Raw genomic sequence first — 27,979 nt, forward strand, 5'->3', positions numbered from 1 at the left:
CCTTGGCGTGACCGTGGAACATTAAAGGGACAACACGCTCCTGCGGGTTCATGCTCTGCAATATCCGCAGAGTACGACCTTTCAGGGCACAGGAAGCGGTACGTGTCCCAATCCAGGTTCTGGTAATCAATCCGTTGCTTGGGCTCCCTGCTTGTTCCATAAAACCCCTGCAGCTTTTTCGAAATGCTGTAGGCTGCCTGGTGTTCAACCTTTCCAAGATGAGACCTCCTCTTCAGCCTTACCTTTAAGCTATGCCGAAACCATGAAACCCTACCGGAGTTCTCCGTATTGCCAGATCCATTTTCTTGGCCGACCCACATCTATGGGAGGGCAGTTGCTTGAAGGCCTACAACTTTCAACAGAGACAGTGTTTGGAGACTAGGTTGAACATTGTGCTCCAAAACACTTTGATAATCTGGTGATTTCATGATGCCTTAGACATTCAAGGCCCACAGTATCCGAGGCAGCCAAGAAACCCCAGAGCATTACTGAACCTCCTCTATAATTGATTGTAGGTAGGTTGTTTCTTTCTTTGAACACTATTTGGTCATTGGTAAATACTGGACGACCCATGGCTGAAGGAGACACAAAAAAGACTGATTGAACCAAAAAAGAAAAAACTAGTGCAAGCCTGTATCTTGGAGAAAAGTCTTTGGACCAGTAAAATAAAAGAATACCCTGGCTCCAATCAAAAATGGGAAATGTTTGACAATGTTGTTGGTTTGCTTTACTGTAGGCCGGGGAACGGAAAACCGTAGCATATATTATGAAAGCTACCAATACACCACTCCTCATCAGGGATGAAGATGACCCCCCCCCCCCCCATGCTAGTGGAACACATTTTTCTGTTCTTGTCATTAATTAGAGTCATAGGTTTGGGAAGAAGTGGAAATGAGTCAGTGCTTATTCTCTGGCTCTAAGATGCTCTGTGCTGCTCGAAAGCTCTCCTGACATTGAAGAGGCGTATGTGTGTGTGTGTGTGTGCGCTAATGCCTCTACATGTGTGCGCCCTATAAGTATTTCCTCTCCTACTACTCTGCTAGAATCTTCATTAATTTCTTTAAATTGAATGTCATCACCTAAAGGTTGTCTCAGAGTTTTGTACGGTACTGCAATTAGTACTACTCAATTAGAGTCAGCTTAATGGACAGGAGGGCCACAGTCACATGGGCTAACTAACTGAAAGGCTTTAGAGATTGGATGGCTTTAGTGCGTACACGCACACGCACGCACACACACACAACCAGCTCTGCACTCTGTGTCACAAACTGTTTGTCAGAGATAGACACTTAGCTATACACTCCACAGCTCTGTATTGATCTGGGCTTACACCGGCATTAGCACTCACTTGGAATGTGAGGCATGTCCTCCTGTATAAACACACACACACACACACACACACACACACATGCCTCCAAACCATGTTTATACAAAATAAACAAACACACGGTTAGGGAGTCGCTTACCAAGGTTGCTTAATTACCTCAGTGTTAACTCAGCCACTGTGTTTTCAGAGACAATATTTTAATAAACATTACCCCGCCGTATAATAGCTATATTACTGTCGACTTAACATTGATTCCATCTAATATGATGGCATTACATTTCTACAGCAACATTTAAAACAGCCCTCCACCGCCTTCCAATAAAACTCACCTGAAGACAGTTTCCGTTGAACAATTCCTTTTTATTGGCATAGAAAAACGAAACCAACCAAACAAACCATTTAGATTTATACACACAACTTTTAATATTTCTGAAAGCTGAGAGGATTTAGGGAAAAGGTTACTTCTAAGACATAGAGAAGGCTTTGGAGCTTTTCACTACCACCGGAGTTCTCCTCCCAGTTCTGTTTTGGATGGGGGGAGGAAGCAATAGGGCTGAAGTGGTGTTTATAATGTTTTATTAAAACCTCATATTCATACTATATGACTCTGTACCAAGGTCTTTCTCTTCAGTTCAATATCAACCCCACACCCCCACTGTTCTCTATTCAGTTCGGATAGAACAAGAGGCCACGTCGTTCTCATACATGCCACAGATTGACTGATATGCTTCAGAGCCGTGTGTGTGTGTGTGTGTGTGTGTGTGTGTGATTAGAGTGCAGAGATGGAGTGTGGGTCATCCCTGATTACTATGGAACTGCTGCATCCCACTTGTGCCCCGATTAGCTCACTAGATCTAAATGACTCTGATCTACATGGAGGTATTAAATAGCTATATAATAGAGGGCTACATAGTGATAGCTGATTACTGAGTTACTATGGCTGTTACAACTTGCTGTTCAGACTTTGAGGGGTGAATGGGTCTGTCAGTGTAAACGCACGAGCCTTTGTCTTCATCTTTCCTGATAGCTTCACATTTCGTAGCAATGAGTAGATCATGATAGAGCCATGTATTAAGAGAGTTTGGTCAGGTTTTAGAACGCCACATTAGCGCCTTTATTCTAAATTGTTGGTTATATGATAATACAAGAGCGCCGCAGACAATTCTCTATGGACGAAAGCAAAACAGGGCAACTAAATGAACAGACGTTTTATTGATTAGCATCCGTTAGACATGTCTACACTGTGTTGTAGTGTCAACAAACTGCATATCTGCTTTCACTGCCACATCTTCATGTGTTTTGGAAACTATCAGAAATTAACAGCACAACCTAGGAGCGCAAATGATCAATGACTGTGGAACATCATAAACTGGGTAATTTCGGGTCTTGGATTGTGATTGGCTGAAAGCAGTGGTATATCAGACCACTGGTCTGTAACAAAACAACCTGTTTACTGTTATTCTGGTAACCAGTTTATAATCGCAGTAAGGTACCTCTGGGATTTGTGCTAATGGGCCAGTATTCCACAGCTAAGGGCTGTATCCAGGCACATGTTGCGTCATGCATAAGAAAGAACAGCCCTAGGCGGAGGATACTGGCCAGAGACCACCCCCCAAGCCTTAGTGCTAAAACTACTTTGGATTGATATATTCCATTTGATTACTGTCAATTTTCTGATTGTCTAGTTAACACACCTGCTTTCCATATTGTCATGACATGCTTTAAGTAACATGATCCCTTCTTTAAAAGCGGGGTGCTTATGGGAGGGGGAAAATTCCCAGCCAAAAATATCATAATTTTCTTCCATAACCTTGTAATGACCATTCATCTCTTTAATGAGGGGTACATTTAATTAGTTCATTTTTTACACATTATGCCCCTTTCCGTAATAAAATATCAATAATGGATAAAACCCTTCTTTCTCCATGTATCCCTCTCGTCTCCCTTCTCTTACTCCCCTCTGCTCCTCTCACCCCCTGTCTTCCTCATTAGAGTCCCCAGGCGGGCTGGCGGCGGGAGGCGCTGTGCTGCAGTTGGAGCCTCTGTCCCTGTCAGAGCAGTTATCACAACTGTCAGCTCCTCTCAGCTAGAACAAAGTATTCTCTCTCTCTCTGCAGCACAAAAGAAACAGAGAAGTAAAAAAACCAAAAAAAGTGGCGAAAAGTAGGGGACTAAGATGGGAACATATCTTTTTGTCAGTCAGTCATGATGTGTTGTTGGTAGGTTGTTATGACTACCATCAAACCCTTTCCCTTGTTTCTACACAGTGCATACAGCAGAAGGTGGTAGTAGTATAGCTATCTCTATACAAAAGTACTTCTGTCTCGTATATATTTCCCTATAAATGTTGCCTACACCTAAACATCCACCTCAAATCCTGTCTGTCTGGAATAGAAGAAGAGTACATAAGCTTTCAAAGATACAGAGATCTCAAAACAATGTACATGAGAAGCATTGGAAACATAGGTCAATACCCAGCGAGGTATGACTCGACTGGCACTTTCTGTCACCCGGCTAACATCTACAGTATGGCAGCCTGGTGGGGACAAACACAGCAGCCCACTTTTGTCACCCGGCTAACATCTACAGTATGGCAGCCCGGTGGGGACAAACACAGCAGCCCAAGCCAGTCAACTAAGTAATATATCAATCAGATTCAGAGCAGAACCGAGGAGGCACAGAGGGTACTTTGGAACCAAAGAGACCAACCCACCGACCAACCGCCGGCTAGAGCCGTGTCCTTAGAACGGTGTCCGGCCGACGGCGGTTGGGAGAAAAGTGTCTGAGGTGTTCATCACGTATAGGTGTAGTCTATATCCGGGATCATCCCTTGCTCCCGGTAACCTCTGTTGGTCCCGTAGCCCGCCGTGTGACCCAGCTGGGTGATGATGCCGTTGTGACCCTGGTTGCTCCGGTATGTGCCGTTGCCATGCGACGAGGGGAAGATGGTGTGCACATAGGTGACGTCCTCCCCTCCTTTGGGCTGCAGTGGCTGATGAGTCGCCATTGGCGTCATGGCGAAGCCGGGGCTCCTGATCTCCAGGATGGAGGTGTCCTTCTTGGTGCCTGACTCAACGTAGTCGTCGTAGGGCTTACCGACCCCACGCTGACCTCTGACCCCGTAAGAGTCCGTTTCCCCGGAGACGTAGCCGGCGCGCTGGCCATACCAGCAGAAGATGCCGAAGATGAGCAGGAGAGAGACTAATGCCGTGGACCCGCCGATGATCCCGGCCAACGGGAGGGCGGCAATCTCTGGCTCGGACTCGCCAGCCCTGTCTCCCCCCTCGGGGCTCCCAGCGTCCCCTGTCTCTATCTGAGCGCAGGCGGGGGTCTCGTCTGTAACGTCCTTCTCCTGCTGTTGCCCCCTCTGTGACCCTCCGGAGGAGGAGAATGTGCGCAGGGGGAGCAAGCAGATGAGGTAGTGGGAGCGTGGAGTGAGTGGGTTCACCAGGTACTGTTGCCGGTCCCCGGGTACCAGCGTCTCCGTAATGGAGCCCAGAGCAGCGCTGCTGCCCAGCCTGAGCCAGGACAGCCGGAAGGACGAAGCCGGCCGCGGGCACAGCCACGTCACCAGCGCACTGTCGGCAGACAGCGGCTTCACCGTGATCTGGAGGTCGTGGTTTGGGGATTGCCCCCCACCCTCGCCCACCCCCGGCGGTAACGGCATCACCAGGCCCGGCCGCACGGCTCTGAGGGTGAACAGAGTGCCCTGGGTGGGAGGCAAGGCGCTGGTTGTGCCGGCGGCAATATCAACACTTCCTCTGCCCCCCACGGTGTTCACCCCCACACCTCCCAGGGGGGATTCACATTGGTCCATGAGCCCTGAGAGGTCCCTGAGGGCCTGGCCCCGCACCTCCTCTGGCGTGTGGCAGGTCAGGCCCCGTACGGTCACCCCGGCCCCGCGGCCGTACAGCCAGGCGTGGAGCCAGCGCAGATTGCAGCCACAGTACCAGGGGTTCCCTCGGAGGAGCAGCAGCTCCAGGCTGTCCAGATCCCTCAGCAGCCCCCGGGGGAGCGTGGTCAGGTTGTTCCCTGAAGAGACGGAAGAGAGGTGGGCGCGGTTATTCTGGGGGAAAGTGGGATCTCTGTGAAATATCTAGCGCTGTGGAGAAAAAAGAAAAGGAACAATGATATTAAAACAGGACCGCAGTCGTGTGTCCCCCGCACCCCAGGTTGGTCACCTGACAGGTCCAGCCTCTGCAGCCTCCTCATCCCGTCCAGCGTCCCCCGGGGCACGTGGGTCAGCCCGTTGTCCTGCAAGTGGAGCCTCAGCAGGTGTGCGCTGGGCAGGTTGACGGGTGGGGTCTGCAGGGCGTTGCGGACGAGCGACAACTCTGTGAGGTTGGCCAGGCGGGAGAAGGTGTCGTCTGCGATTCGCGTGTTGGCCAGGAGATTTCCGTCGAGGACGAGGCGCCGCAGCGAGGCTAGTCCCCGGAAGGCGTGCGTGGGGATGGTGTTGATCCTGTTGTCGTCTAGGCGGAGTTCTTCTAAGGAGGCGGGGAGGCCGGCCGGGATGCTGGACAGGTGGTTCCGCGAGAGGAAGAGCAGGCGGAGCCGAGGCGTGCCAGAGAAGGCGCGCTCCTGGATGCTCACCGTGGAGATGGAGTTGTCGTCCAGGTGTAGCCTCTCCAGCAGCGGTAACCGGGCCAACGCTGTGCGCGGCAACGTCCGAATATTGTTGTCCTGCAGGTGCAGTTCCCGTAGCGACGGCGGCAGGTGTACGGGAAACTCGTCCAGCTGATTGGCGTACAGGTAGACCACACGGATACTACTGCTGCGCTCCAGTGAGGGCGGCAGGCCGGAGTTGGCCAACCGGTTGCTCTGTAGGTAGAGGACGGTAGCCGTTAACGGCAGCGGAGGGATCAAGCTCAGGCCCCGGTCATTACAGTAGATGAAGCCCTCGTCACAGCGGCAGACAGACGGGCACAGGACATCCTCTTCGCCCTCCTCCAAGGCAACTGCTGCTGCCGCCGCCAACTCCAGCATCTCAGCCAATAGAGTCAAGCACAGGAGAATCAGAAAGAGCCAATCGCGGAGCTCGGCCAGACTCTCTGCAGCCATGGTGCCGTCGTCTGTGAGAGAGACGGAGAGAGAGAATGGGTGGGGAGTTCATTTGTTTTCGAGAGCCCTTGTGCCTGAATGAGTGTTACAGGTATTTTCTGTCCTAATGTCCTTTAGCATTTTTCAATTCTTGGGGTTTTCTTTAAATAAAATGTTATGTTTCGTGGTGGGTTTCGGAATGAAGAACTTGTGAATGAAGATAGGAATAACAGTTGCTGTGCATCAATTGAGTGGTGCCATCAGGATAATATGGGTCACTCCTACCAACCAGAAGACAAAGGGACAGAGGGGGTCCAAGTGGGGAGGGATGGACAGGAAGTAGATGGGATATATCTGAAAGAGAACTAGAGAATGAATGTGTGGAAGTATTTTAAAGGGGAATCAGGGATTTAGAATTGGGTTAGCCAAGGTAATGTTGGTTTTCTGGAATACATCTTTCTCTAAATGCATTGTTGGTAATCCCAGTCAGAAAGGACATTTATACATTACTTAAGGTTACATTACTTAAAGCATAATGTAACTGCAACTTGGTATTTGGCACAAACTAAGTCCGTGCGTGCAGTGTTTTTGTCCAGTTGTGGTGTAAATAAGTAATTCCTAGGAAATATTTTAGTGGGTACTTTACATATGCTTTTTATGCGAATTTTTTTAATTTGTATTTTTTACATTATAAATTCATCAGATTGCATTGCTCTGCTTGACTTTTGTTGCTGAATCATTACCAGCAACATTAATTTACAATTCTAATGAAGAAAAGTGGAGGTCAGTAGAGTATTCAACAGTTGTGTATACAACACCAAGCTACATGGAACAGAAGTATAAATGCTACATGCATTCAGTGATGTATGATTATATGCACTGCCAGACATTATATTCTGTGGATTTCTGAGGGACTCACATGTATTGTAAGACTTGGAGATGTTTGGGACCTCTGAGATCCTTGACATAATTTGACAATACATTTAACAAACAAATACTCTGCAGGCATGTTTTTCCTTTTGTTCCAGTGTGTTTGTTTGTGTGTGTTTCACTCTCAGGAGAACATGCAAACCTTCCCCTCGGCTTCAGTCAAAATCCATGCAAAGCCAACAAGAGTTGGCAACAGTGGGAAGGGAAGAGTGAATGAGTGAGGCATGGAAGGAGAGAGATGAAAAATAGTCAATAATTTTCAGCGCATAGTTTTTTAAAAGGGGAATCATTGATATTGCTGGAGTGCTGTGTATGAATGTACTGATATCTTCATATCGACATTCTATCTCACGACCTTATGGAGCAGTTTCGGCTGGGCGATAATAATGATTGATAAAGTTGAATTCTATCCTAATTCGCAGCTGGACCTGAATGTGTTTTCGAGTGTATGTATTTTTAGCACGAAACAGCCGTTCCTAAGAACTGCCACTGCCAGCATTCCCCCAACAGGGACAGATAGATGAATAGAGAAAGAGAGAGAAACAAAAGAAAGACAGTCAAGGTGGAGGATAAAAAAAAATATTGGAGAGTCTCCACTATGAATATCAAATAGTCTGTGCTCTACAGTCTGTGCCAGACTCTCCCTCACATATTTCCTGTCAATTATTAAATGTTTTACCATCTCCCTGAGCTCTCTACTTGGGATCCCCTCCCTTCATTCACCTTTCATACTGTATAGTCACCCTCAATCTTAGATTTGTAGACTGCCCATGTGGTTATTCCTTCCGTACCTTTCTCTGTCATTTTTCACACTCCACCCCCCACTTCTCCCTAACTCTCTCTCCATTGATAATCTCTTCAATCTGTTCAGCTCCTCATCTTTTTATCAACTGACTACTCCATTTCTCCACACTGAGATTGGATCCATTAGACGCCAGCTCTCTCCTTCCCCAATCCCCATCTCCCATAATCCCTCTCTTCTCTCTCGTGAGATTGTTTTCCTTTCTGTCCGTTTCATTTGGATACCATCCTTCATTTTCTGCCTTCACCATCACCTCTCTGTTTCCTCTGAGGTGTTTTTTAAACATTTCTTTTTGACATTTAAAAAGATATGTGAAGAGATGTATTTCCTATTTTCTTTAATATAAACATTTTATGACTTACACTTTATTATTTGTTTTTCCAACATGGCCAAATCAGTGGGATTATGTTTTCGCTTGCCTGATTGCAGCAACTCCTCAACAGGAATGGGAGTGTTGACTTTTCCACAAACAGTTTCTAAAGCATGACAAGACAACCCTGTCCAACCCATCCACTCTGGAAGACTAAAGCATGACAAGACAGCCCTGTCCAACCCATCCACTCTGGAAGACTAAAGCATGACAAGACAGCCCTGTCCAACCCATCCACTCTGGAAGACTAAAGCATGAAAAGATAACCCTGTCCAGGCCATCCACTCTGGAAGACTAAAGCATGACAAGACAACCCTGTCCAACCCATCCACTCTGGAAGAACCTGAGGCAATTTGCATCACCCTCTGTGGGATGTCCTGACAGGATTTAAGCTCCTGGCCATAGAGATGCAGATTTATTGTGAGGCAGCTTAGACCACTGCACCACTAAGGAACCCCCTAGTAATATAAAAAAGGAAATGATTAAACTATAGACACCCCGGACCAAGTCATCCATTGCACAGCCTTTGGCCAATATGACTGTTAACATATGCTCGAATAAGCCAACCTTCCTACGGACCATTTGGTCTACTCTCTAGTAACGAACTGGTCTTATTCTCCCATGTTTGAGGGCCCTTGACCAACTGATATTTTAAAATATTGCCATATTATCCTGGTTTTGGATGTGATTCAGATCTGGACTTCACACTAGCTTTTATGGAACAGTCCAGGATCTCTTTTTAACCATTCCTAGTTGCGTTTTGGCCTGTGTTTGTGGTCGTTGTCTTGCTGGAAGAATAACAACCTTCAAAGGTGACCTAGTTTTTGGACACTGGGTTTAAAAGTGCATTCAGAACAACTAATTTCACTGCTTATTTTATGATGCTTCCAGCATATTCAAGGTGCCTAGTATCAGAGACAGGAAAGCAACCCAACAGCCATAACAGGTCTCTCCCATCATTGGAGACTGTGCTTTTTTTCATTATTGTTGCATTTAATGCTTCATTCAGTTATCAGTAAACACTTTGCTGAATTGTATTGCCAAAGTGCTCCAATTATGTTTCATTGGTCAAGAGGATTTAGTCTTTTTATGTGATTCTTTTTAGAAGTTCAGGCAGGCTTTCTTGTGTCTTATGCTATGGGGGTTTTCTGTGTTTAACAGTGCCCGAATGAAATGTTCAAAGACACAACCGAAATGGTTCCAAATCTCTTGAATGTCTGCAAGACATGATATTAGCAGATTATTGAGGTGTTTTGTATGTTCTGCCCAGTGTCCAAAAGCTGTGTCCGCCGAAGGTTGTGTGTCTTCCAACATGACAGCAACTGCAAACACAAAATAAACCATCCTGGAACGGTTCAGTAAGAAAAGCTGGACTGTTCTGCAATGGTCAGTGAAGAAATCAGATATGAATCACTTCCTGAATTGATGTTGAGAGTTGAAAACAGTAGTTGGTGGAGGGCACCCAACAAACATTGAAGTATTAGAACAGTTTACTGCTGAAGAGTGAGCTAAATTGCCAGTGGAAAAGTACAGCAAGCTCATTGATGCCTGTAGAAGCATTTGTTGGCAGTTATCTTGGCCATAGTCTGTAACACAAAGTTCTAGCTCCATGTCTATAATTGTCTGTCATTTCTCTATTTTCCCAATTTAAAAAAAATAGACAGGGTGAGGACACATTTTTATACATGATGGGATCACTTTCTAAGAACAGTGTGTTTCTTCTCTAAATTCCTCTTTTTTTCTCTAAATGAGAGAGAAATAAATGCAAAGAAATGCAAGAATGTCTGTACACGTATTTGGCTGCAACTGAATACACATCAATATTTAGTGCAAAAAAATATGTTGAAGAGGGTGATTGAGAAACTAGTCTTAACTTACTCTCACAGTGCCAAGTCTCTTTGTGTCTTCTATCTTCTTCTGTCAGTTCCAAAGCTTGGGGCTGTTAATGTGTGTGTGTGTGACAAGTCAGTGTGTGACTCAGTATGTGTGTGTTTAGTGTGGGTGTGATGGCAGTGTGTGTGTGTGTGTCAGTGTTTGATGTCAGTCCCAGTATGTGTGTACTTGAATTGCTATCAAAGTGAGGACTTTTACACTATGTAGATGGGAAAGTGAGGACCTTTTGACTGTGTGTGTGTGTGTGTGTGTGTGTGTGTTGGTGTGTGTTTTTTCAGTCCCAGTCCCAGTCCACACTGTCCGTAGTAGTTCAGAGGTTCAGCCTGTCCCCTCTGAGCCACCTTGCTTCCTGTGGCATTGGTGAGCGATGAAGATAACGGTATGGATGATGATGATGATGGCACCCAGTAGTGGGAGGCAGCATGGAAGAGGACGAAGGTGCGGGAAGCAGCATGGCCTGGCCTGCCTAACAGCCTACTGCCTCCAGACCCATCAGGAGTAGCATCTGGCTGCTCAGTCCGTATCCAGGAGAATCAGTCTTCAAGGCCTCTCTGCCAGTCAGGTTATGTTATCTTCATGTTGATTTCCATAAGCAGAGACGTTAATCCAGTCAGCATGTGTGTCTGTGCCACGGGGAATAGAGAACGTTTCACAGCTCGGAGGTTAGATATAATGAGTTGAACAGAGTGGTTTAGATGTGGGAGGAGAAGGCGACCGAGGAGGAGAAGGCGACCGAGGAGGAGAAGGAGACCGAGGAGGAGACAGAGGAGGTGGTGGGATGAGAGGTCACAGAAGTCTGGGCCAGTTGTTATCCTACACTTTGAGGATTACAGCAAATCATCTCTGGGTCTGAAGGCCTGTAGTGACTCTGCTCGCTATCCGTCCAGGCACATTTTCTCTCTCCTGGAATCGTCAGGGATTAGCGTCTAAAAGTGATATTGCTTGATAATTGGTCGCTTTGACCCGCACAATGTTTTTTTTTTTTTTGCAATCCGTTTGTGTGTGAGGATGCGTGTTTCTGATCTCTGTGGGTTTGCCACAGTCTCAATTCTCCAGCTTGTTGATGGTAAGAGTAATGTCCTCCCTCCGTCTCAGTGGTACTTACTGAAAATGCACAGCCTGACTAGTCCAAGACAACGCCCTCCTGTGGGGAGTACAAAGAGAATTGTTAGTGGCTTGTTAACATTACGAGAGAGAGAAAAATCATTTCCATTGTGTTTGAATTCACGCCGGCAGGTTAGAGACGTACCACACAGGATTGTGGCCGTCAATCGCAGGAAAATCGAGCCATATGCCTGTGCAGTCCACAGAAACGTGATAGTTCTAACAGAATTGTCTTCACACTTGCAAACCTCTGGTAGGGTAAGATGCCTTGAAAGGTGGCATCTCTAGCTATCAATATCTGCAAGATTAAACAACAAAATAATGTAGTATCTTGAGTCTTCTTCGAAATTTCTCTGAAAATGTAGCAAGCTAGTCCATAGTTCATACACACCCTCCCCTAGTTAACTAGGACTCCTTCAGAAATACAGCCTCCCTCAGTTAGCTAGGACTCCTTCAGAAACACAGCCTCCCTCAGTTAGCTAGGACCCCTTCAGAAACACAACCTCCCTCAACTAGCTAGGACTCCTTCAGAAACACAACTTCGCTCAATTAGCTAGAACTCCTTCAGAAACATAACCTCTCTGTTAGCTAGGACACCTTCAGAAACGCGTCTCTCTGTTAGCTAGGACTCCTTCAGAAACACACCATCCCCTAGTTAACTAGGACTCCTTCAGAAACACAGCCTGCCTCAGTTAGCTAGGACTCCTTCAGAAACACAGCCTCCCTCAGTTAGCTAGGACTCCTTCAGAAACACAACCTCCCTCAATTAGCTAGAACTCCTTCAGAAACATAACCTCTCTGTTAGCTAGGACACCTTCAGAAACGCGTCTCTCTGTTAACTAGGACTCCTTTAGAAACACAGCCTCCCTCAGTTAGCTAGGACTCCTTCAGAAACACAACCTCCCTCAATTAGCTAGGACTCCTTCAGAAACACAACCTCCCTCAATTAGCTAGGACTCCTTCAGAAACACAACCTCCCTCAATTAGCTAGGACTCCTTCAGAAACACAACCTCCCTCAGTTAGCTAGGACTCCTTCAGAAACACAAGCTCCCTCAGTTAGCTAGGCCTCCTTCAGAAACACAAGCTCCCTCAGTTAGCTAGGCCTCCTTCAGAAACACAACCTCCCTCAATTAGCTAGGACTCCTTCAGAAACACAACCTCCCTCAATTAGCTAGGACTCCTTCAGAAACACAACCTCCCTCAATTACCTAGGACTCCTTCAGAAACACAACCTCCCGCAGTTAGCTGGACACCCTCAAATGCACAGCATAAGTCGGACTTTCAGACACATACAGAGACTTCTATTTCATAGAGCAGAATAAAAGTACAAGCTTTAATGCCAGTGTTTTCCCCTTTGGCTGAAATAACTTCCTGTAGCCATTTCTTGAAACTGTCTGTGAGCTTCTTCAATTGACTCTGAGAATTTTCCCCCCACTCATCTTTACAGTACTGCCTCAGCTGTGTCATGTTCCAGGGCTTTCTTGCATGCGCGGACCGCTTCCAGTCCCCCCACAGTATTTCGATAGGATGGAGATCTGGGCTTTTATTCGGCCATTCCATAACCCTCTATTTCTTCTTTTTGAGCCATTCTGTTGTAGCTTTTATTGTCTGTTTTAGATCATTGTCCTGTTGCAGCTTTTACACAGATTACACATTATCCTCTGGAGTTCTCTGATAAAATATGGAATTGCATGGAAAAGGCTTTGTAAGAACCCCCAGACTCATGGACCTCAATAAACATTCTTCTGAGGGCCTCAGAAAGGTCTTTTGATCAAGGCATAATGTATTACTACTCACCCATATGATTAAGGCCAAACCATACCAAGTTTCTAATCCTTATGGAACGCTGTACTCTTAAAATATATGGATTTACTAACTTGTATATACAGTATATTTTGGAGTTATACATACATATGTAGTGTATACATACAGTCATGTGAAAAAGGAAGTACAAGCCCATTTCCAAAAATGCCAGGACGCTGCGTAAAATGTAAATAAAAACAGAATGCAATTATGTGCAAATAGATTAAACCCTGTATTCAATAGACAATATTACAAAGACAGCATATCAAATGTTGAAACTGAGATGTTTTATTGTTTTTTGACAAATATATGCCCACTTTGAATTTGATGCCAGCAAAATGTTTCAAGAAAGTTGGGCCAGAGGCCACACAGAACTAATTAGGTAAATTGGCAACAGGTCAGTAATACGATTGGGTATTAAAAGATTATTCCAGGGAGGATGGGTCTGTCTGAAGTGAGGATAGGGAGGGGTTCATCACTTTATTAAAGACTGCAAGGCAAATAGTGCAACAATTTAAGAATAACGTTTCTCAATGTAAAATCGCAAAGAGTTTGAGAATCTCACCATCATCATCATGTACTATGTTGCCTTTTTACAATTTATAATATATTACAGGGATAAATGTGCACATCATTGCATTCTGTTTTTAATTGCATTTTACGCAGCTTCCCAACTTTCTTGGAAACAGGGTTGTACATTGAAATTACATTTCTGATTATTTTAATTATATAAATTCAGTGTGAAACATTTCTTTTGTGTTAGATTGCATTTATAAATTAATATTGTTGGAATTTAGATCAGATATCCATGTGTCCAAACGTTAAAACTGACAACTTTCCATTTGCTTCCTTTTTCATATGAATGCACAGTATGTATACCACTTTATATGTATGTATAACTTTATAAATAAACTACTCCAAAAAACTAAGGGAACATTTAATCACAGAATGCGTCTCGATTAACAAAATATATTAAAGATCAAAATCTTTACTGTACGTTGTGTAATTAGTTGAGAAGAAAATTGATGTAACAATGGTGAATTTCATTACGGCAACTCATAATGTAACTCATTAGGGTGTATGGTCCCAATGTGCCTGTATTCCCTCCCAACAACATCTGGGCATGCTCCTGATGAGACGGTGGATGGTGTCCTGGGGAATCTCCTCCCAGACCTGGATCAGGGCATCGGTGAGCTCCTGGACAGTCTGTGGCACTACTTGGTGGCGTCGGATGCACCGATACATAATGTCCCAGAAGGTCTCAATTGGATTTAGGTCTGGGGAACGTGAGTGCCAGTCAATGGCACCATGCCTTCTGACAATGAGTCTGAGGATTTCATCCTGGTACCTAACAGAAGTCAGGGTACCATTGGCTAGCACGTGGAGGTTTGTCCGACCCTTCAAGGATATGTCTCCCAAGACCATCACTGATCCCCCGCCAAACCAGTCATGCTGGACGATGTGGCAGGCAGCATAACATTCACCACAGCATCTCCAGACTCTTTCTCATCTGTCATATGTGCTCAGTGGGAACCTGCTCTCATATACTAGAGGATGTCAGGCCCTCATGCCACCCTCATGGAGTCTGTTTCTGACAGTTTGGTCAGAAACATGCACACCAGTAGTCCACTGAGAGGTCATTTTGAAGGGCTCTGGCAATGCTCCTCCTGTTCCTCCTTGCACAAAAGAGTAGATATCGATTCTGCTGCTAGGTTGATCCCCCTCTATAGTCCTGTCCAGCTCTTATTGTGTAACGGCCCATCTACTGGTATCTGCTCCATGCTCTTGAGACTGTACTGCGAAATGCAGAAAACCTTCTAACAACGGCACCTATGGATGTGCCATCCTGGTGTAGCTGGACGACCTGTGCAAACTGAATGGGCTGCAGGTACCGCCTCATGCTACCAATAGTGACAAGGACACTAGCAAAATGCAAAACTAGTGAAGAATCAGTCAGGAAGGATAAGGAGGAAGCAATTGTCTGTGGCCACCACCTGCAAAACCATTCCCTTTCTGGGGGTTGTCTTGCTGTTGCCTCTCCAGTGCAACTGTTGCCTCTCCATTTGCACCAAAACAGGTGACATTGATTCACAATCGCTTATGCTTCCTACCCGGATGGATTTATATCCCTAAGGTTTAATTGTCTTGGTGTTACGCTGCGATAATTACATGTTCCCTTAATTTTTTTGAGCAGTGTATATACTGTATATAATGCCTTGCAAAGGTATTCAAAGCCTTGTCCAATTATATCATTGATTCATTACAAATGCTACATTGAATTAGTTTGATGAAAGCAAATGATGCAAATAAATGGTTTAATGCAAGCAAATGATACATTACTTGGTGTTTTCAACAATGGCACTCCAAACAAATTATTGTAAGGGGATATTGTTTTTATGTTGAGAAATATTTGTAAGAAAAAGTCCCTGAAATATTTTGTTTGCTTAAGTATTCAACCCCCACAGATCATCATTTGATAGCAGCACATTTCACTGCAATAACTGATTTAAGTCTTCGGTTAAGCATGTGGCAGCTTTATGCACAGTGCTGGAGTGATTTTGGCCCACTCTTCTTGGTTGATTTCCTCCAGGTTGTTCAGGTTGATAAGATGAGGCTTGTGGACTGCATCTTTTAATAGTGCCACAGATTCTCAATGGGATTGACATCAGAAATTACTGGGCTACTTTAGGACACAAAACCACACAAAAATTGCTTTGGTCTTGTGCTTGGGATCATCATCCTGATGTTTTTTAGCAGACTGAAGCAGGTTCTTTTCTTCCTTCAATTTTAACAACATGCCCAGTCCCTGCTGATAAGGAGCATCCCCACAGCATGATGCTGCCACCATCATTCTTCTTGCCACCCTCTGAAACAATGTCCATTACTCCACCAGCCGTTGAACTCTATAGCTCCTTCAAAGGGATTGTTGCCCACTTAATGGCTTCTCTCACTAGACTTCTTCTTGTTTTAGAACTTTGAAGGACAGCATTTTATTTGCTGTGTCTGGTTATTGTGATGTATCGACCACTTCCTGATTATTGATCCCGCAGGGTTCACTGAGATATCTAAACACTTGGATATTGTTTTGTACCAATTTCCTCTTATATGTATTTGTATTATTATATGTATTATTATTAACTTTGTAGTCCTTACAGCCTATTTAATTACTATTTAACTGTGGGATTTCATCCAGAAAATGTGTGAGTCCAATGTAAGTTAATTGTGTTTTTGTTAGGGCAATTTCTTACATCTTTGTAAACTGGGAGCTTCCACAGCACAGGGATGAATATACTGTACTTTTGTAGGCAACATATTCCAGGATTTTTTCTTGCAGATGTTTCCTAACAAAATCAGTCTCACCATAAATAATTGATGTTGAGTGTTTAAAAATAAAATATTAAACAGAACAAACTTCCAATGTACTGTTTTTAATATCAGTAATATGAGACAATTGGTCAGGGTTTAGAACATTTTGCAGTGCACTGTGTACAGTATATATACACAGACACACACACACAATACTGTACTGTGTACGAAGAGGGAAGCTTCCTGAAGACTCATTCATTATCATTTAATTTCTTATTACAAAATGCTCAAGTTGAGCTATGCTCAACTTAATCTTCAAAGGACAGACACTCCAGCTTCAGTGACTACTCCGTTATGTGTGGCGACACGACATGTCTGTGATTAAAGCACAGTTCTTTAGTCCTGGTCTTGGTGCCCCTAGGCTGTCTATGCTGGCTTTAATTCCAGCCCTGTGCTAACACAGCTGATTCAACACAGCAAGACTGATTCTCCATGTCAAGACCTTGATTTGTTGAATCTGTTATGTTCACACTAGCCTGAAACAAAAGCCTGCACACACCAGAGCTGAATAGGGGATTGAGAGGTCTGGAAAAGGAATGACGCTGAGTCCCACATTCAGTGTGTATTAGTGTAGAGAACAGGGTTGGGGTGAATTTCAATTTAGTTCCAGTCACTCCAGGAAGTGCAATGAAATTCCAGCTCCAAATCAAATTCTCAATGCTTTACTTTCTAAATTTACTAGAATTTGGAATTCACCAAAACCTGGCTTTTTGGCAAATGTGTGTATCTCTGTGTGTGTGGTCAGGTGTAGTCTATTGTAATGTGTAGTCTTTTGTATTGTTGTGTAATTCAGTCTGGTGTGGTGTGGTCAGTAGTAGCGTGGCGTGGTCAGGCGTAGCGTAGCGTAGCGCGGCCAGGCATAGCGTAACGCGGTCAGGTGTAGCGTCTGCCTCTGTGTTCCTCGTGCCCATGCTGACACAGCGTATATCTACACCAGGCTCATACCACTACTGGAGCTGTGGAATAGAATACAAATATAGAATAGAATGGTTCCTCAGGGTCTCATTGGCTGACAGCTCTATTGTTCTGTCCTCTACTGAATGTCTGTTCCGCTGCACCACTACCACTCTCCTTAGAGCCGTCCCACCGTCCTGCTGGAGCCGCGCTGGGGGCGGGCCGGTCCGAACACTGCAGAACTACTGCCGTGTTTGTTATGGGCCTCAATATTACCAAAACACACCCAGAGCGCCGGTTTTGCAGATGTATGGTACACATGTGTCTGGTGTGGTAATATCTGGACCCATTAAAATGATCCACCAGAGGACACTTCTTCCTACCGCCAATGGAAGCAGAACATTATCAATAGCTTTGCCTAGCGCCAGTGTGTGCACTGTGATTCATTAAAACCTGTGTGTGTGTGGGTTTTAGGTGGGTTGGGAGCAGGGTTACTTGTGGCCTGTGGAATGCAAATTATGTGCATGTGCTATGGTGGGCAAAAAAATCCAATCACTTGTCTGTGTTTTAAAGTGTTAGTGTGATTCTTTACTCTTGTAGCGCCTGTGTGTGTGTGTGTGTGTGTGTGTGTGTGTGTGTATATGTATCTGTGTGTTTGTGTGTATCTTTGTGTTTGTGAGGATTGCAAATTATGTGCTATGGTGGGCAAAAAAATCCAATCGTTTGTCTGTGTTTTGAAGTATGAGTGTGATTTTACACTCTTCTAGTGTGTGTGTGTGTGTGTGTGTGTGTGTGTGTGTGTGTGTGTGTGGAAACTATTTAACCGTCCAACTCACGTAACCTCCCACCCCACCCCCCATTACCTCCTATTTCTCATTTACTGAGGGAAAGCTGGAAAGAGAGGGTGATAGGGGGATGAGGGAGAGGGAGGGAGAGAGTGAAAAGCAGAGCAAGGGAGGAGGCAGATTTATGAACCCATTGGAATGTAATTTGGAGGCAGAAATTACTGTCAGCCTGAGCAAGGTTTAAACTCACTGAAGCCTGAATCCACATGCACTAACGTATGTATGTGTGTGTGTGTTTACAGGAACATGTGTGTTTTATAGTACATAGAAGTGGATGGTAAATGTGATGGGGAAGAGAATAGCACAGAACACTTTGCTATGCAGATTGAACCCTCTCAGTCTGAATGAGTGTCTGTGCTGTACAATGAGGAGCCACTCCACACCTGACTGTCAAAACTACACAACATCTGGCTAGATAACACAGTACTAACACTTCACACTGTATTTCAATAATGTCCCTGACCTGGCTGTATGACAACACACATGCAGGGGCACACATGCACGCACAGTGAGGCCTGGCTGACTGCAGAGGCCATGACACCGGCGAGATCAGCCAAGGGTGTCCGTTCATACAGAGAGGCTTGGAGGGAGGGAGGGAGGGAGGGAGAGAGAGGGATGGATGAAAAGAGAAATGGAAGGGGAAGACCAGGAGAGCGAGGGAATAAGACGGTGTAAAAGCGAGATAGAGAGATGTGACTAGCTTTTTAAACCAGTGACACACAGCAGCCATTTAGAGAGAGCAAGAGAAAGGCTGGGGGAAAACCAGGCAGCAGACACAGTGTGAGAGAGAGAGTGAGAGAGAGAGAGGCTGAGGGGAAAACAGGCAGCAGACACAGTGTGAGAGAGAGAGAGTGAGAGAGAGGGAGAGAGAGAGGCTGAGGGAAAACCAGGCAGCAGACACAGTGCTAGAGGGAGAGAGGGGCTGAGGGAAAAACAGGCAGCAGACAGAGGGAGCGAGGCTCAGGGAAAAACAGGCAGCAGACAGAGGGAGCGAGGCTCAGGGAAAAACAGGCAGCCGACAGAGGGAGAGAGGCTCAGGGAAAAACAGGCAGCCGACAGAGGGAGAGAGGCTCAGGGAAAAACAGGCAGCCGACAGAGGGAGAGAGGCTCAGGGAAAAACAGGCAGCCGACAGAGGGAGAGAGGCTCAGGGAAAAACAGGCAGCAGACAGAGAGCAATGAAGGTGGGAGGAGGACTAAACGAGAAAGAGATGGAGAGGAGATACCATACTGTATTTTCTTATATCACTTTTTTTCCCTCGCTGACCCTTGCCTTCCTCCTTTCTCTTTTTCTTTCTCACACAGACGTCCCCATACACACACAATTCTCACACATTAAAACACACACAAGGCCTATTTACCTTCCCCATAGGTGAAGCGTGTTATCAGCTCTAACAGCAGTCTTCTGCTCAGTGATAATGACATCACCCGATGCAGTGTGACAACAAACCTATTTTACTCTCTAAAGCAATTTACACCACATAGAGAGACACCCTCATCCTTCTCCATGGATGCCAGCCATGCAGGCTGTGCTGTTCCTTCTTCCCATCTCTCTCTTCCTCCCAGCTCCTTTTCTTTTGTTTTCTCTCCCTCTGCTCCATCCTTTCATTCAAGTCCATAAGGTCTTCAGGTGGTTTATAATACTGCTGTCTTCTCTCTTACTACCACTAACCCTCTCTTTTCTGTCACTTCTGTAATGCATTGATTCCATAGAGCCATATAGACTCTGTGTCATTGATACCATATCGACTCTGGGACATTGATACTATATGGCCTTTGGATGATAGATATCCTGTAGCCATAAAGATGCTTGGTCATTGATACTATATAGACTCTGGGTCATTGATACCATATAGACTCTGGGTCATTGATACCATATAGACTCTGGGACATTGATACTATATGGGCTTTGGATGATAGATATCCTGTAGCCATAAAGATGCTTGGTCATTGATACTATATGGACACTGGGTCATTGATATGGGTTTGATATGTCAGTTAGCAAGTCATATTTCATAAGTTTAACACAGGATTATTAACATGAACATCTTTCAGCCTATTGTCAACATACTTGACTCATTCAGGTGGAATGGTCCGAGAAAAAGGCCAATTCCTCTAAGACACTGGTCATGTCATCCACCTTATAATTTGCACAGAGGCCGTTGACATTTTAAAACAATTTAATTGTATTCAAACTATTGTTAAGAATGTATGTTTCTTCACTTTTTTTTTGTCATGTCTACCTTGTTATAAAGTAGCACAAATTAGGGAATCCTTTTAAAAACAATTCCAGAAATGTCATGAACAAGCATTATTTTGTATCATGTTCTAAATTAAATTATTTTCACTCATGTTCTGTAAACTTTCATTGTACCACAAAGGCACAATTCTAGTCACAATAGCAATGAACGTTAATAGTTGTCGTTAATAGACCAGCCCTCCTAAATTTCATTCTCAAACTAAACTTTTTGCATGTAGATGCATTTCGTAACATTTCCTTGAAGCCAACTGCTGTGTGCTTATTGGTTATAATGTAAGTAAATACTAATTCATTAATATTAATGAAGAGGAAATTGTATAGTAAAACCTGCTAACTGAAAAATGTTAAAAAAACATTTCCCATAAAAAACACACAACCTTCCGCCCCTAAAGTAATAATAGTTAGGTAGGCTAAAGAAATGTAAATTACACAACCTAAAGTAATAATAGCTAAAATTCTGTAGCCTGTTTTTGATCATGAAGCTCTCCTTGATCTTCAGTCTTTATGGTACTGACACAATTCCTTAATACCTGGTGTTTATTGGCATAACTGTGTGCTGATAACCAGCTATTAAAAGAGACAGGCAGCTACTTGAGACTATGTTAAATGGACGTTTTAAGGTGACTCAGTCATAGTAAGTATATTTTCCTCAAACAGTATTTTCAGCAAAGGGAATAAAAAGTCTGAATTATGACTATTTGTTCACAAAAGACAATGCTGTCCTTTCTGTTTTTCCCTAGAAATAACTGGGCTTTCACTGGTATCACTACATCTCTTACTAGCATCACTGCATGTCACTAGTATCACTCCATCTTTCTCACTTGCATCACTCCATCTCCTTCACTAGATCCCTGCTTTCTTAAATGTTAGAATTGTGAGTGTGACAGCACTCAATCTGACAAGGGAGAGTGGGAGAGCAGTCCAGTAAATGGGCTTTTTCAATAGGAGGCAGAAGGAGAGAAAGAAAGATTGACAGAGAGAGAGAGAAAAAGAAAGAGAGCAAGACAGGTATTCCGAGAGGTATAGAGAAAGACAGACAGATGTAAGACAGCGATAGAGGCAGATGGGGAGAGTTAGTATATTGTTAGCCTGGAGGGGTTGAACCCAAGTGTTAGCCTGTACAGTGAGATGGATGAAAAGAGAAAAAGAAAGAGAGTGGGCAATTGAGGGAATATTTAGTGGAAGGTGGAAGAGGGAGGAGCAGAGTTGGGCAAGGGAAAAAAATATTTGGTCTGTCTGTTTGAAAAACCCATGACACGTGTTAAGTCCTTCACACTGATAGAATAGCTCAGTTTAGCAGCTTATATAAAGATTATGCTGTTAGTATCTGACTTCAGTACAAGGCTGATTAAATAGTTCTTATTCATTAGTTTCTTAACTGTTTCGAGTTCCACTTAAGTGTATTTATTATTTATTTTATTCATAATTTCATAATTTCACTACAGTGTTAAAAGTAATAGGCTACAGTAAAAACTTGCCATGTTTTCTTGATGATATTTCCATAATAATATCAAATAAAATGATGTAATATTTGTATAAAATAAATGTCCATTAGAATGTAAGTTCTGAATTGAGTTCTTTGTGATGATTGAACAATGTTTTTGGTTAAGATATCTTTTTATGCATTTTATGATTTATGGAGAAAGCGGGATGTTTTTTTCTAGCCCCTTTTAAAGCCTCGACCCGCCTGTTGAGAACCACTGATCTAGAACATCCTATCAGCTAATTAATCCGGTGTCTGTATTTGCATTTGTTTCCTAACGCCCACATGATCCGTCTGGACTTTCCAATGGCCAAAGGTAGCTAATTTAAATAATGTTGGAGTATGTTCTATTACATAAGAACTGCTAGACGCTGATGTATCTATCGTCTCTCCTTGCTCCAAATGAAAACAAACAAGCTCAGATCCTAACCTGCTTTTTATGCTAAAAGTCCCAAAAACTTTAGTCATTACTTTCACTAATTAGCCCCATTGTCCAAGCTGACCTAAAACTCCTGGGTGTGTCATTGGAACGGTCCTAAACTCGACGAGCAGTTTGCTGAGACACGAGGATGTCTCTGGCTGTCAGCCGATGTCACTAGTTGCATCACCTTATGTAAGGAAGCTTATTGTGTTGCTTCACACGCATGAATACACACATGCCACACACATGATTACACACAAGCCACACACACGCCTGCACTCAGACATACACATCTTTTGTTGATAGACTGTTTCTTAGTGCTGTTGCCGGTGTCGTCTGTCTGTGTTGTTTTTATCCCGGTCCCCTTCTCCACAGGAGGTCTTTTGCCTCATGCCAGACTGTGGTTTAAAATAAGAATTTGTTCTTAATTGACACGCCTGTTAAAATTGAATAAACTACTAAGGCTGTATGGGAGATTTCACCAAAGCCCCAATAGAATTTTGTTCACACACACAATGTTAACACAACCCAGACACACACACACACACGGACAAAACACAGTCAATGTGTTTTGCATAAATCATTTGGGTATTCAGAGGTTGAGGCTCCTTTTAAAGTGAGCAAAGAATAATTATCCCGGCCAGCTTGTCATTGCATATGCACACCTCCATCTTGCTCTCAACACGTAGCAAGCATCATGATAGCCTGCTTTATAAATGTAGCCTGTTAAATTTGAAGCAGTGTTTTTGGAGCTCATTATTTACATTCTCCTAAGCATCATCCTCCACACACATCCCGTACCCCCCTCCCAACAGCCAGTTCAGGTGACACCTCAGTGCTCTCACACTCACAGAACACAGCTTACTCCAGAGTCCCACATATTCAACTGTACACACACCATACCTACACCCACACACTTCACAGAAAAGACACAGAAACGTTGAAGCAGAGGCACTAAAGTTTAGCTGAAATAAATGTAGTCCCTGAACTTTTCTCTCTATTTCTACTACTCCCACTAAAGTAGTGGGGATTTAGTGTGTTACTGTACTACTGCTCCAAAACATGGCCTGCAGAACATTCTCCTCTTTTAAGAAAGATTCACTATAATGTAATGCTATTATGGCCTTATTTTGATTGTATGTATGTGTGTGTGCTATGCATCCCTTATTTATTAATTACTTATGTATTGTAAACTCAGAAAGCCTTGTAGATATTCTAGGCCTCTTTTTAATTTGAGTCGCAATGGCTTTATTTTTATGTTTTTATAAAAAATCAACAACATATATTTTCTTAAAAACCTAAGTTAGAAATTCAAAAAGATTAAACAGTAAAGTGATTAACTAAAAAAATTAAATGAAATTGAAATCACAATGTAGGTATGGTTGCAAAATTCTGGGACATTTTTGTAAATTCCCTGTTTCTCCAGATATCTTATTAGGAGGATTCAAAATGTTCTGTTCATTCTCTTCTGATTCTGGCAATTCTTTAACCGGGATTTAAGTGAGACTAGGTAATCAAAAGAAACTTCATAATATTCTGCAGACCTAATCACAAAAGGTAAAAAAAATATGTTTTATAAGGCTATTCATTTGCTTGGAATAGAGTTTGGTTTTAGGTCATTTTCTTTATATTTTTTGGGCATTCTTTCCTAATTTTTCCTAATCCTGCCAAAGAAAGGTGTTTTCAAGATGGCCTTGGATTCTCTTTCCCTATTTCCTTCTCCATCTCTTTCTCCATCTCATTCTTTCCACCTTACTCTTTGCATGTCTCTCTACATTACCCTTTCTCCCTCAATCTCTCTTCATCACTTTTAATCTCAATATGGACCTCTTTGGTCCATTATAATCCTGTGTGGGTAATGCATATTGTAGTTAAAAAAAAAAAATTATAATGCCCAGTGAGTGCATGACAGTTGACCTTCCTGTCCTGTTATTATTGTATGCTTAGATGGATTCTGATTATCTAATACATTGTTTTCCATTGTACTGGAGATGTTGTGCTGCACTCCCTCTATGTATTTACCTTTCACCTAAACAGCTAAGTGTGTGTGTGACAGAGAGAGATGTATGTTCATCCAGTGTCATTGACTGGGATGGGGTGGATTCCTATTGACAGGTGGACCTTGTCTCCAAAGAGGACAGGCTAAAATAAAGGAAGATTTCACAGGGCTAGGATAGGGATGGGAGAATACTGTGCTGAAATTCTTTGTCATTCCAATTGATCTACTTCAGTTTTCACTGTTTCTCTCTCCCTCTTAAACAGGGCTACACACACACACACACACACACACACACTAACACAAGCTCCTGTCAAGGGACCTGTAGTCCTTTGTGCTTGGCATGATGTATACTTTAAAACACCTACATCTGCTACATTGTTTATCCAACCTAATATAAAACAACCTTACAACCCTCAGCCCTGTTCCCATTCTTGTACACCTGTTGTATTCAGATACGGCTAAATTAAAGCATTTAAAATGCATATGCATACTGTTTTAATATACCCTGTATCATGGAACGGTCCTACCTTAACAGTCCATTCTTTATTCTATTTTGCGTTTGCCCGTCGCTGGACAGCCTTGTCGAGTCGATGCTTTATATATCTATCTCTTCTATGCTTCTATAGCAGATGATAACTCCCTCCAAAATGCGTTATCGCCGTGGAAACCGTCTTCGCAGGGCAGCATGTTCCGTCTCTGTGTGTGTCTCTCTCTCTCTCTGTGTGAGTGTGTGTTTGAGAGTCACTAACCTATTATAATAAGCGTAGCGCTCGGTTTCCCTAGCTCCCTGCGTCGCTTTGTTTGAGAGCTCCGTGACTGTGCCACTGTATGAAAGTACAAAATGTACGGTAGGCTATGGCTATGAACTTAACCTTGAACTTTCATGTTGACATATGGTCTCAGATCACTCGAAACTCAAAGGCACATCTGGCAATATATTGAGTGGCTATAGTTACGCATAACTGCACACTCTATACAGCATTATCGATCTAAAGACTATGACCGATAAGCTAAAATATAATAGTTTACTTTAAAATCCATTTTGCAGGCGTACATGTGTGCCTTAAAGCCCACGACTTGATCTCCACGCGCGTTAATGCTTGTGTGTGCGTGATGGCTGCGTGCGCGGTTATACCTTCAGGAGCGCGGAACGGACGGTGTTAACTATTCAGCTGCGTTCCGGAGATCAGTAGGTCCTTTCAGGTCAGTTACATTAGCCTAGCTTAACCATCACATCGTAACATGACAACGAAGTCTATCATGTGCAACAGTACTGCTTGTTTTTACCCACATCCATTTAGTTTGCCTTGTGCGATAATTAAACGGATCTTACATAAGGAATTGGCTTCAGGGGGAAAAAAGCGCTTCAGTATTTCCATGAAAGTGACAGCGTTGGTTTAAATTATGGCAGGTAGATCGTTCTCAGAGTGACTACAATAGGCATTTGACAGTTCAGCGTTTTTACGTTTTTGTTCCAAGAATCTTTGAATAAGATGAATAGAATTCAATCAGTGAGGGGGGGGGGGGTAGGAGAGGTTTTGTTGGAGAAAGCAAGGAAGCAGAGGTGGAAAAGGGAGTAGAGGGAAGAATACACAAACAGGTTGCAAGGGGCAGGGGGAACATGGGAGAACCAATAAGATGGAGGGCCATAGAGAAAAGAGGAATCCAGTTGTTATTACAGTGTGCATACAGGCTACTTTAGAATATGGAAACATTACACAGATGCATCTTAATCACCGCCATTGTCTTCCTCCTTCATCATATTTCACAACCTGAACGAAGTCCCAGCAGAATAGTACCCTAGTACTGTTGTCCCTGAATACACAACGCAAGTAGATAAACACCACACCTCTCAACTGCACACAGGCGTGAACACACACACACACACGCAAACCCACATCCCGCTAGCAGTAGTTCTATATATTCTCACTCCCTCTATCACAGTAAGTCTTCCATCCATTCTTTTCTTCTTCCCATTTCAGTGTACCATTTCACCCCTACTCTGTCCATCCTTTCCTTTCAGCCAGCCAAACCTGGTACACATCCCCTACTTTTTCCCAGCTTGATGCCATCTCTCCTTGCCTCTCCCTCTCCATTTCTCTCTGTGTCCAGTCATAACCTCATTACTTACCTTTTCAGGAGAAGGTACACTCCATCTTTTTATTTTATGTTCCCAGAATGTTATGCGACTCATTCTCCTCTCCACCCTCCTCTATCTCTCTTTTTCGCTCTCTCTTTCCCTCCCTTTTTCTATTGGTCCTCCCTTTTCTGTCTATCTGTTGGCCCTCCCTCTCTCCATCCTCCTCTTACTTTCTGTGTTGCCCAGTGTCACCTCCCTCTAGAAAAAATCTCTACATGCTTAATTTGACTTTAACAGATCTTGAGTTTATCCTTATTTACAACTCTATAATTTGCGGTTGTACATATTAAGATACATATTTTCACAATTTGTCACTGAAAGATTCATTATTATACCTTTTTTTCTGGAGTGGATAATCCATTTGTGTTTTAACAGATGGTAAACCTTTATCCCTGGGGTAACACGGGTATACCCCATTTCTGTTCCCAATCTCTCTTCCTCCCTTCCTCTTTCTTTTTTCTCTTTTTTCTCTGTCTTTCTCTTTTTGTTCGCCTCTTGCTTTTTCTCTGATCATGCTTCTGTTTCACTTTAACTATCCCCCTTTGCCCCTCATCTGTCTTTTCTCTTAATTTCATATCTCTTATTGAAGAGTACAGGCTCATCTTCTCAAAGCTATTTAGCCTGGTCAGGAGAGTCAAAGATCAGGACGTGTCCCAACAAAAAAATAAAAGCCCCAACATACTGAGCTGCTGCTTATGAAAACAGTTCACACCACCAGGTCAGCTGGGACCAATGTGCTTGGAGGAGAATGTGTCTGTAGCTGATGACAACAATTATCTTGCAGATGCCTGATCCACAACAAGTAATTCCAGGAGCACCATGTGAGCAGGCAACCCTAACCAGAACCCCCCCCCCCCCCAACTTAGTCTATGTTAAGACAGTTTGTCTTAACTGTCCACAACTAGTATGGGGAGACCATAGAATGAACCCGGGTCGCAGTGAGGCAAAGGCACGGGTATGCAGTGCCATGGACAGCCACTCCACTTCGGAGCCTTCACCTTTTATTCTACAGTCTTTCCTTTAACTGAAAGAAGTGGGAAAGGCTTTACAGACTAAATACTTGTTTTACCTCTTTGTCACACCATGTTCCTCCCTCTCTTTCGCTCTCTCTCTCTCTCTAATTAACTATGTTTCAGTAACAAACCTTTGGGTTTTGGAGTTGCCATGGTTACCTCAACATTCAATCTTGTCGCTCCGTGTGTGTGTGTGTGCGTGTTTTTGCACACATGTATGTGTGTGTGTGTGTGTTTGTGAGAAAACTACATGCGTGTGTCCAAGTGTGTGCTCTGCAAGTCTGTGTGAG

The 27,979-nt window shown here is 43.7% G+C and overlaps 2 protein-coding genes across 8 annotated transcripts in view; one reads left to right on the forward strand and one right to left on the reverse strand.

The window, feature by feature from the left end:
- The window catches only part of macrod1 (mono-ADP ribosylhydrolase 1), a 70,255-nt gene that overhangs the window by 12,117 nt on the left and 30,159 nt on the right, over nucleotides 1-27,979 (forward strand). The gene's annotated exons all lie outside the window — the stretch shown is intronic.
- Nucleotides 1,441-27,522, reverse strand: flrt1b (fibronectin leucine rich transmembrane protein 1b). 5 transcript variants are annotated; one of them, XM_029119283.2, is made up of 4 exons: nucleotides 26,668-27,522; nucleotides 10,348-11,506; nucleotides 5,509-6,399; nucleotides 1,441-5,359 (listed from the first exon to the last, which is right to left on the reverse strand). In XM_029119283.2, the coding sequence occupies exons 3-4, from the start codon at nucleotides 6,386-6,388 to the stop codon at nucleotides 4,122-4,124; spliced, it is 2,118 nt and encodes a 705-aa protein (XP_028975116.1). In that variant the 5' UTR covers nucleotides 6,389-6,399; nucleotides 10,348-11,506; nucleotides 26,668-27,522; the 3' UTR covers nucleotides 1,441-4,121. The 5 variants fall into 5 exon arrangements, with proteins under 5 accessions (XP_028975116.1, XP_028975117.1, XP_028975115.1 ...); XM_029119284.2 differs by having other exon boundaries at nucleotides 25,672-27,522; XM_029119282.2 differs by lacking the exon at nucleotides 26,668-27,522 and adding an exon at nucleotides 25,064-25,627.

This window comes from Esox lucius, chromosome 4 (genome assembly GCF_011004845.1).
Source record: "Esox lucius isolate fEsoLuc1 chromosome 4, fEsoLuc1.pri, whole genome shotgun sequence".
Lineage (NCBI taxonomy): Eukaryota > Metazoa > Chordata > Actinopteri > Esociformes > Esocidae > Esox > Esox lucius.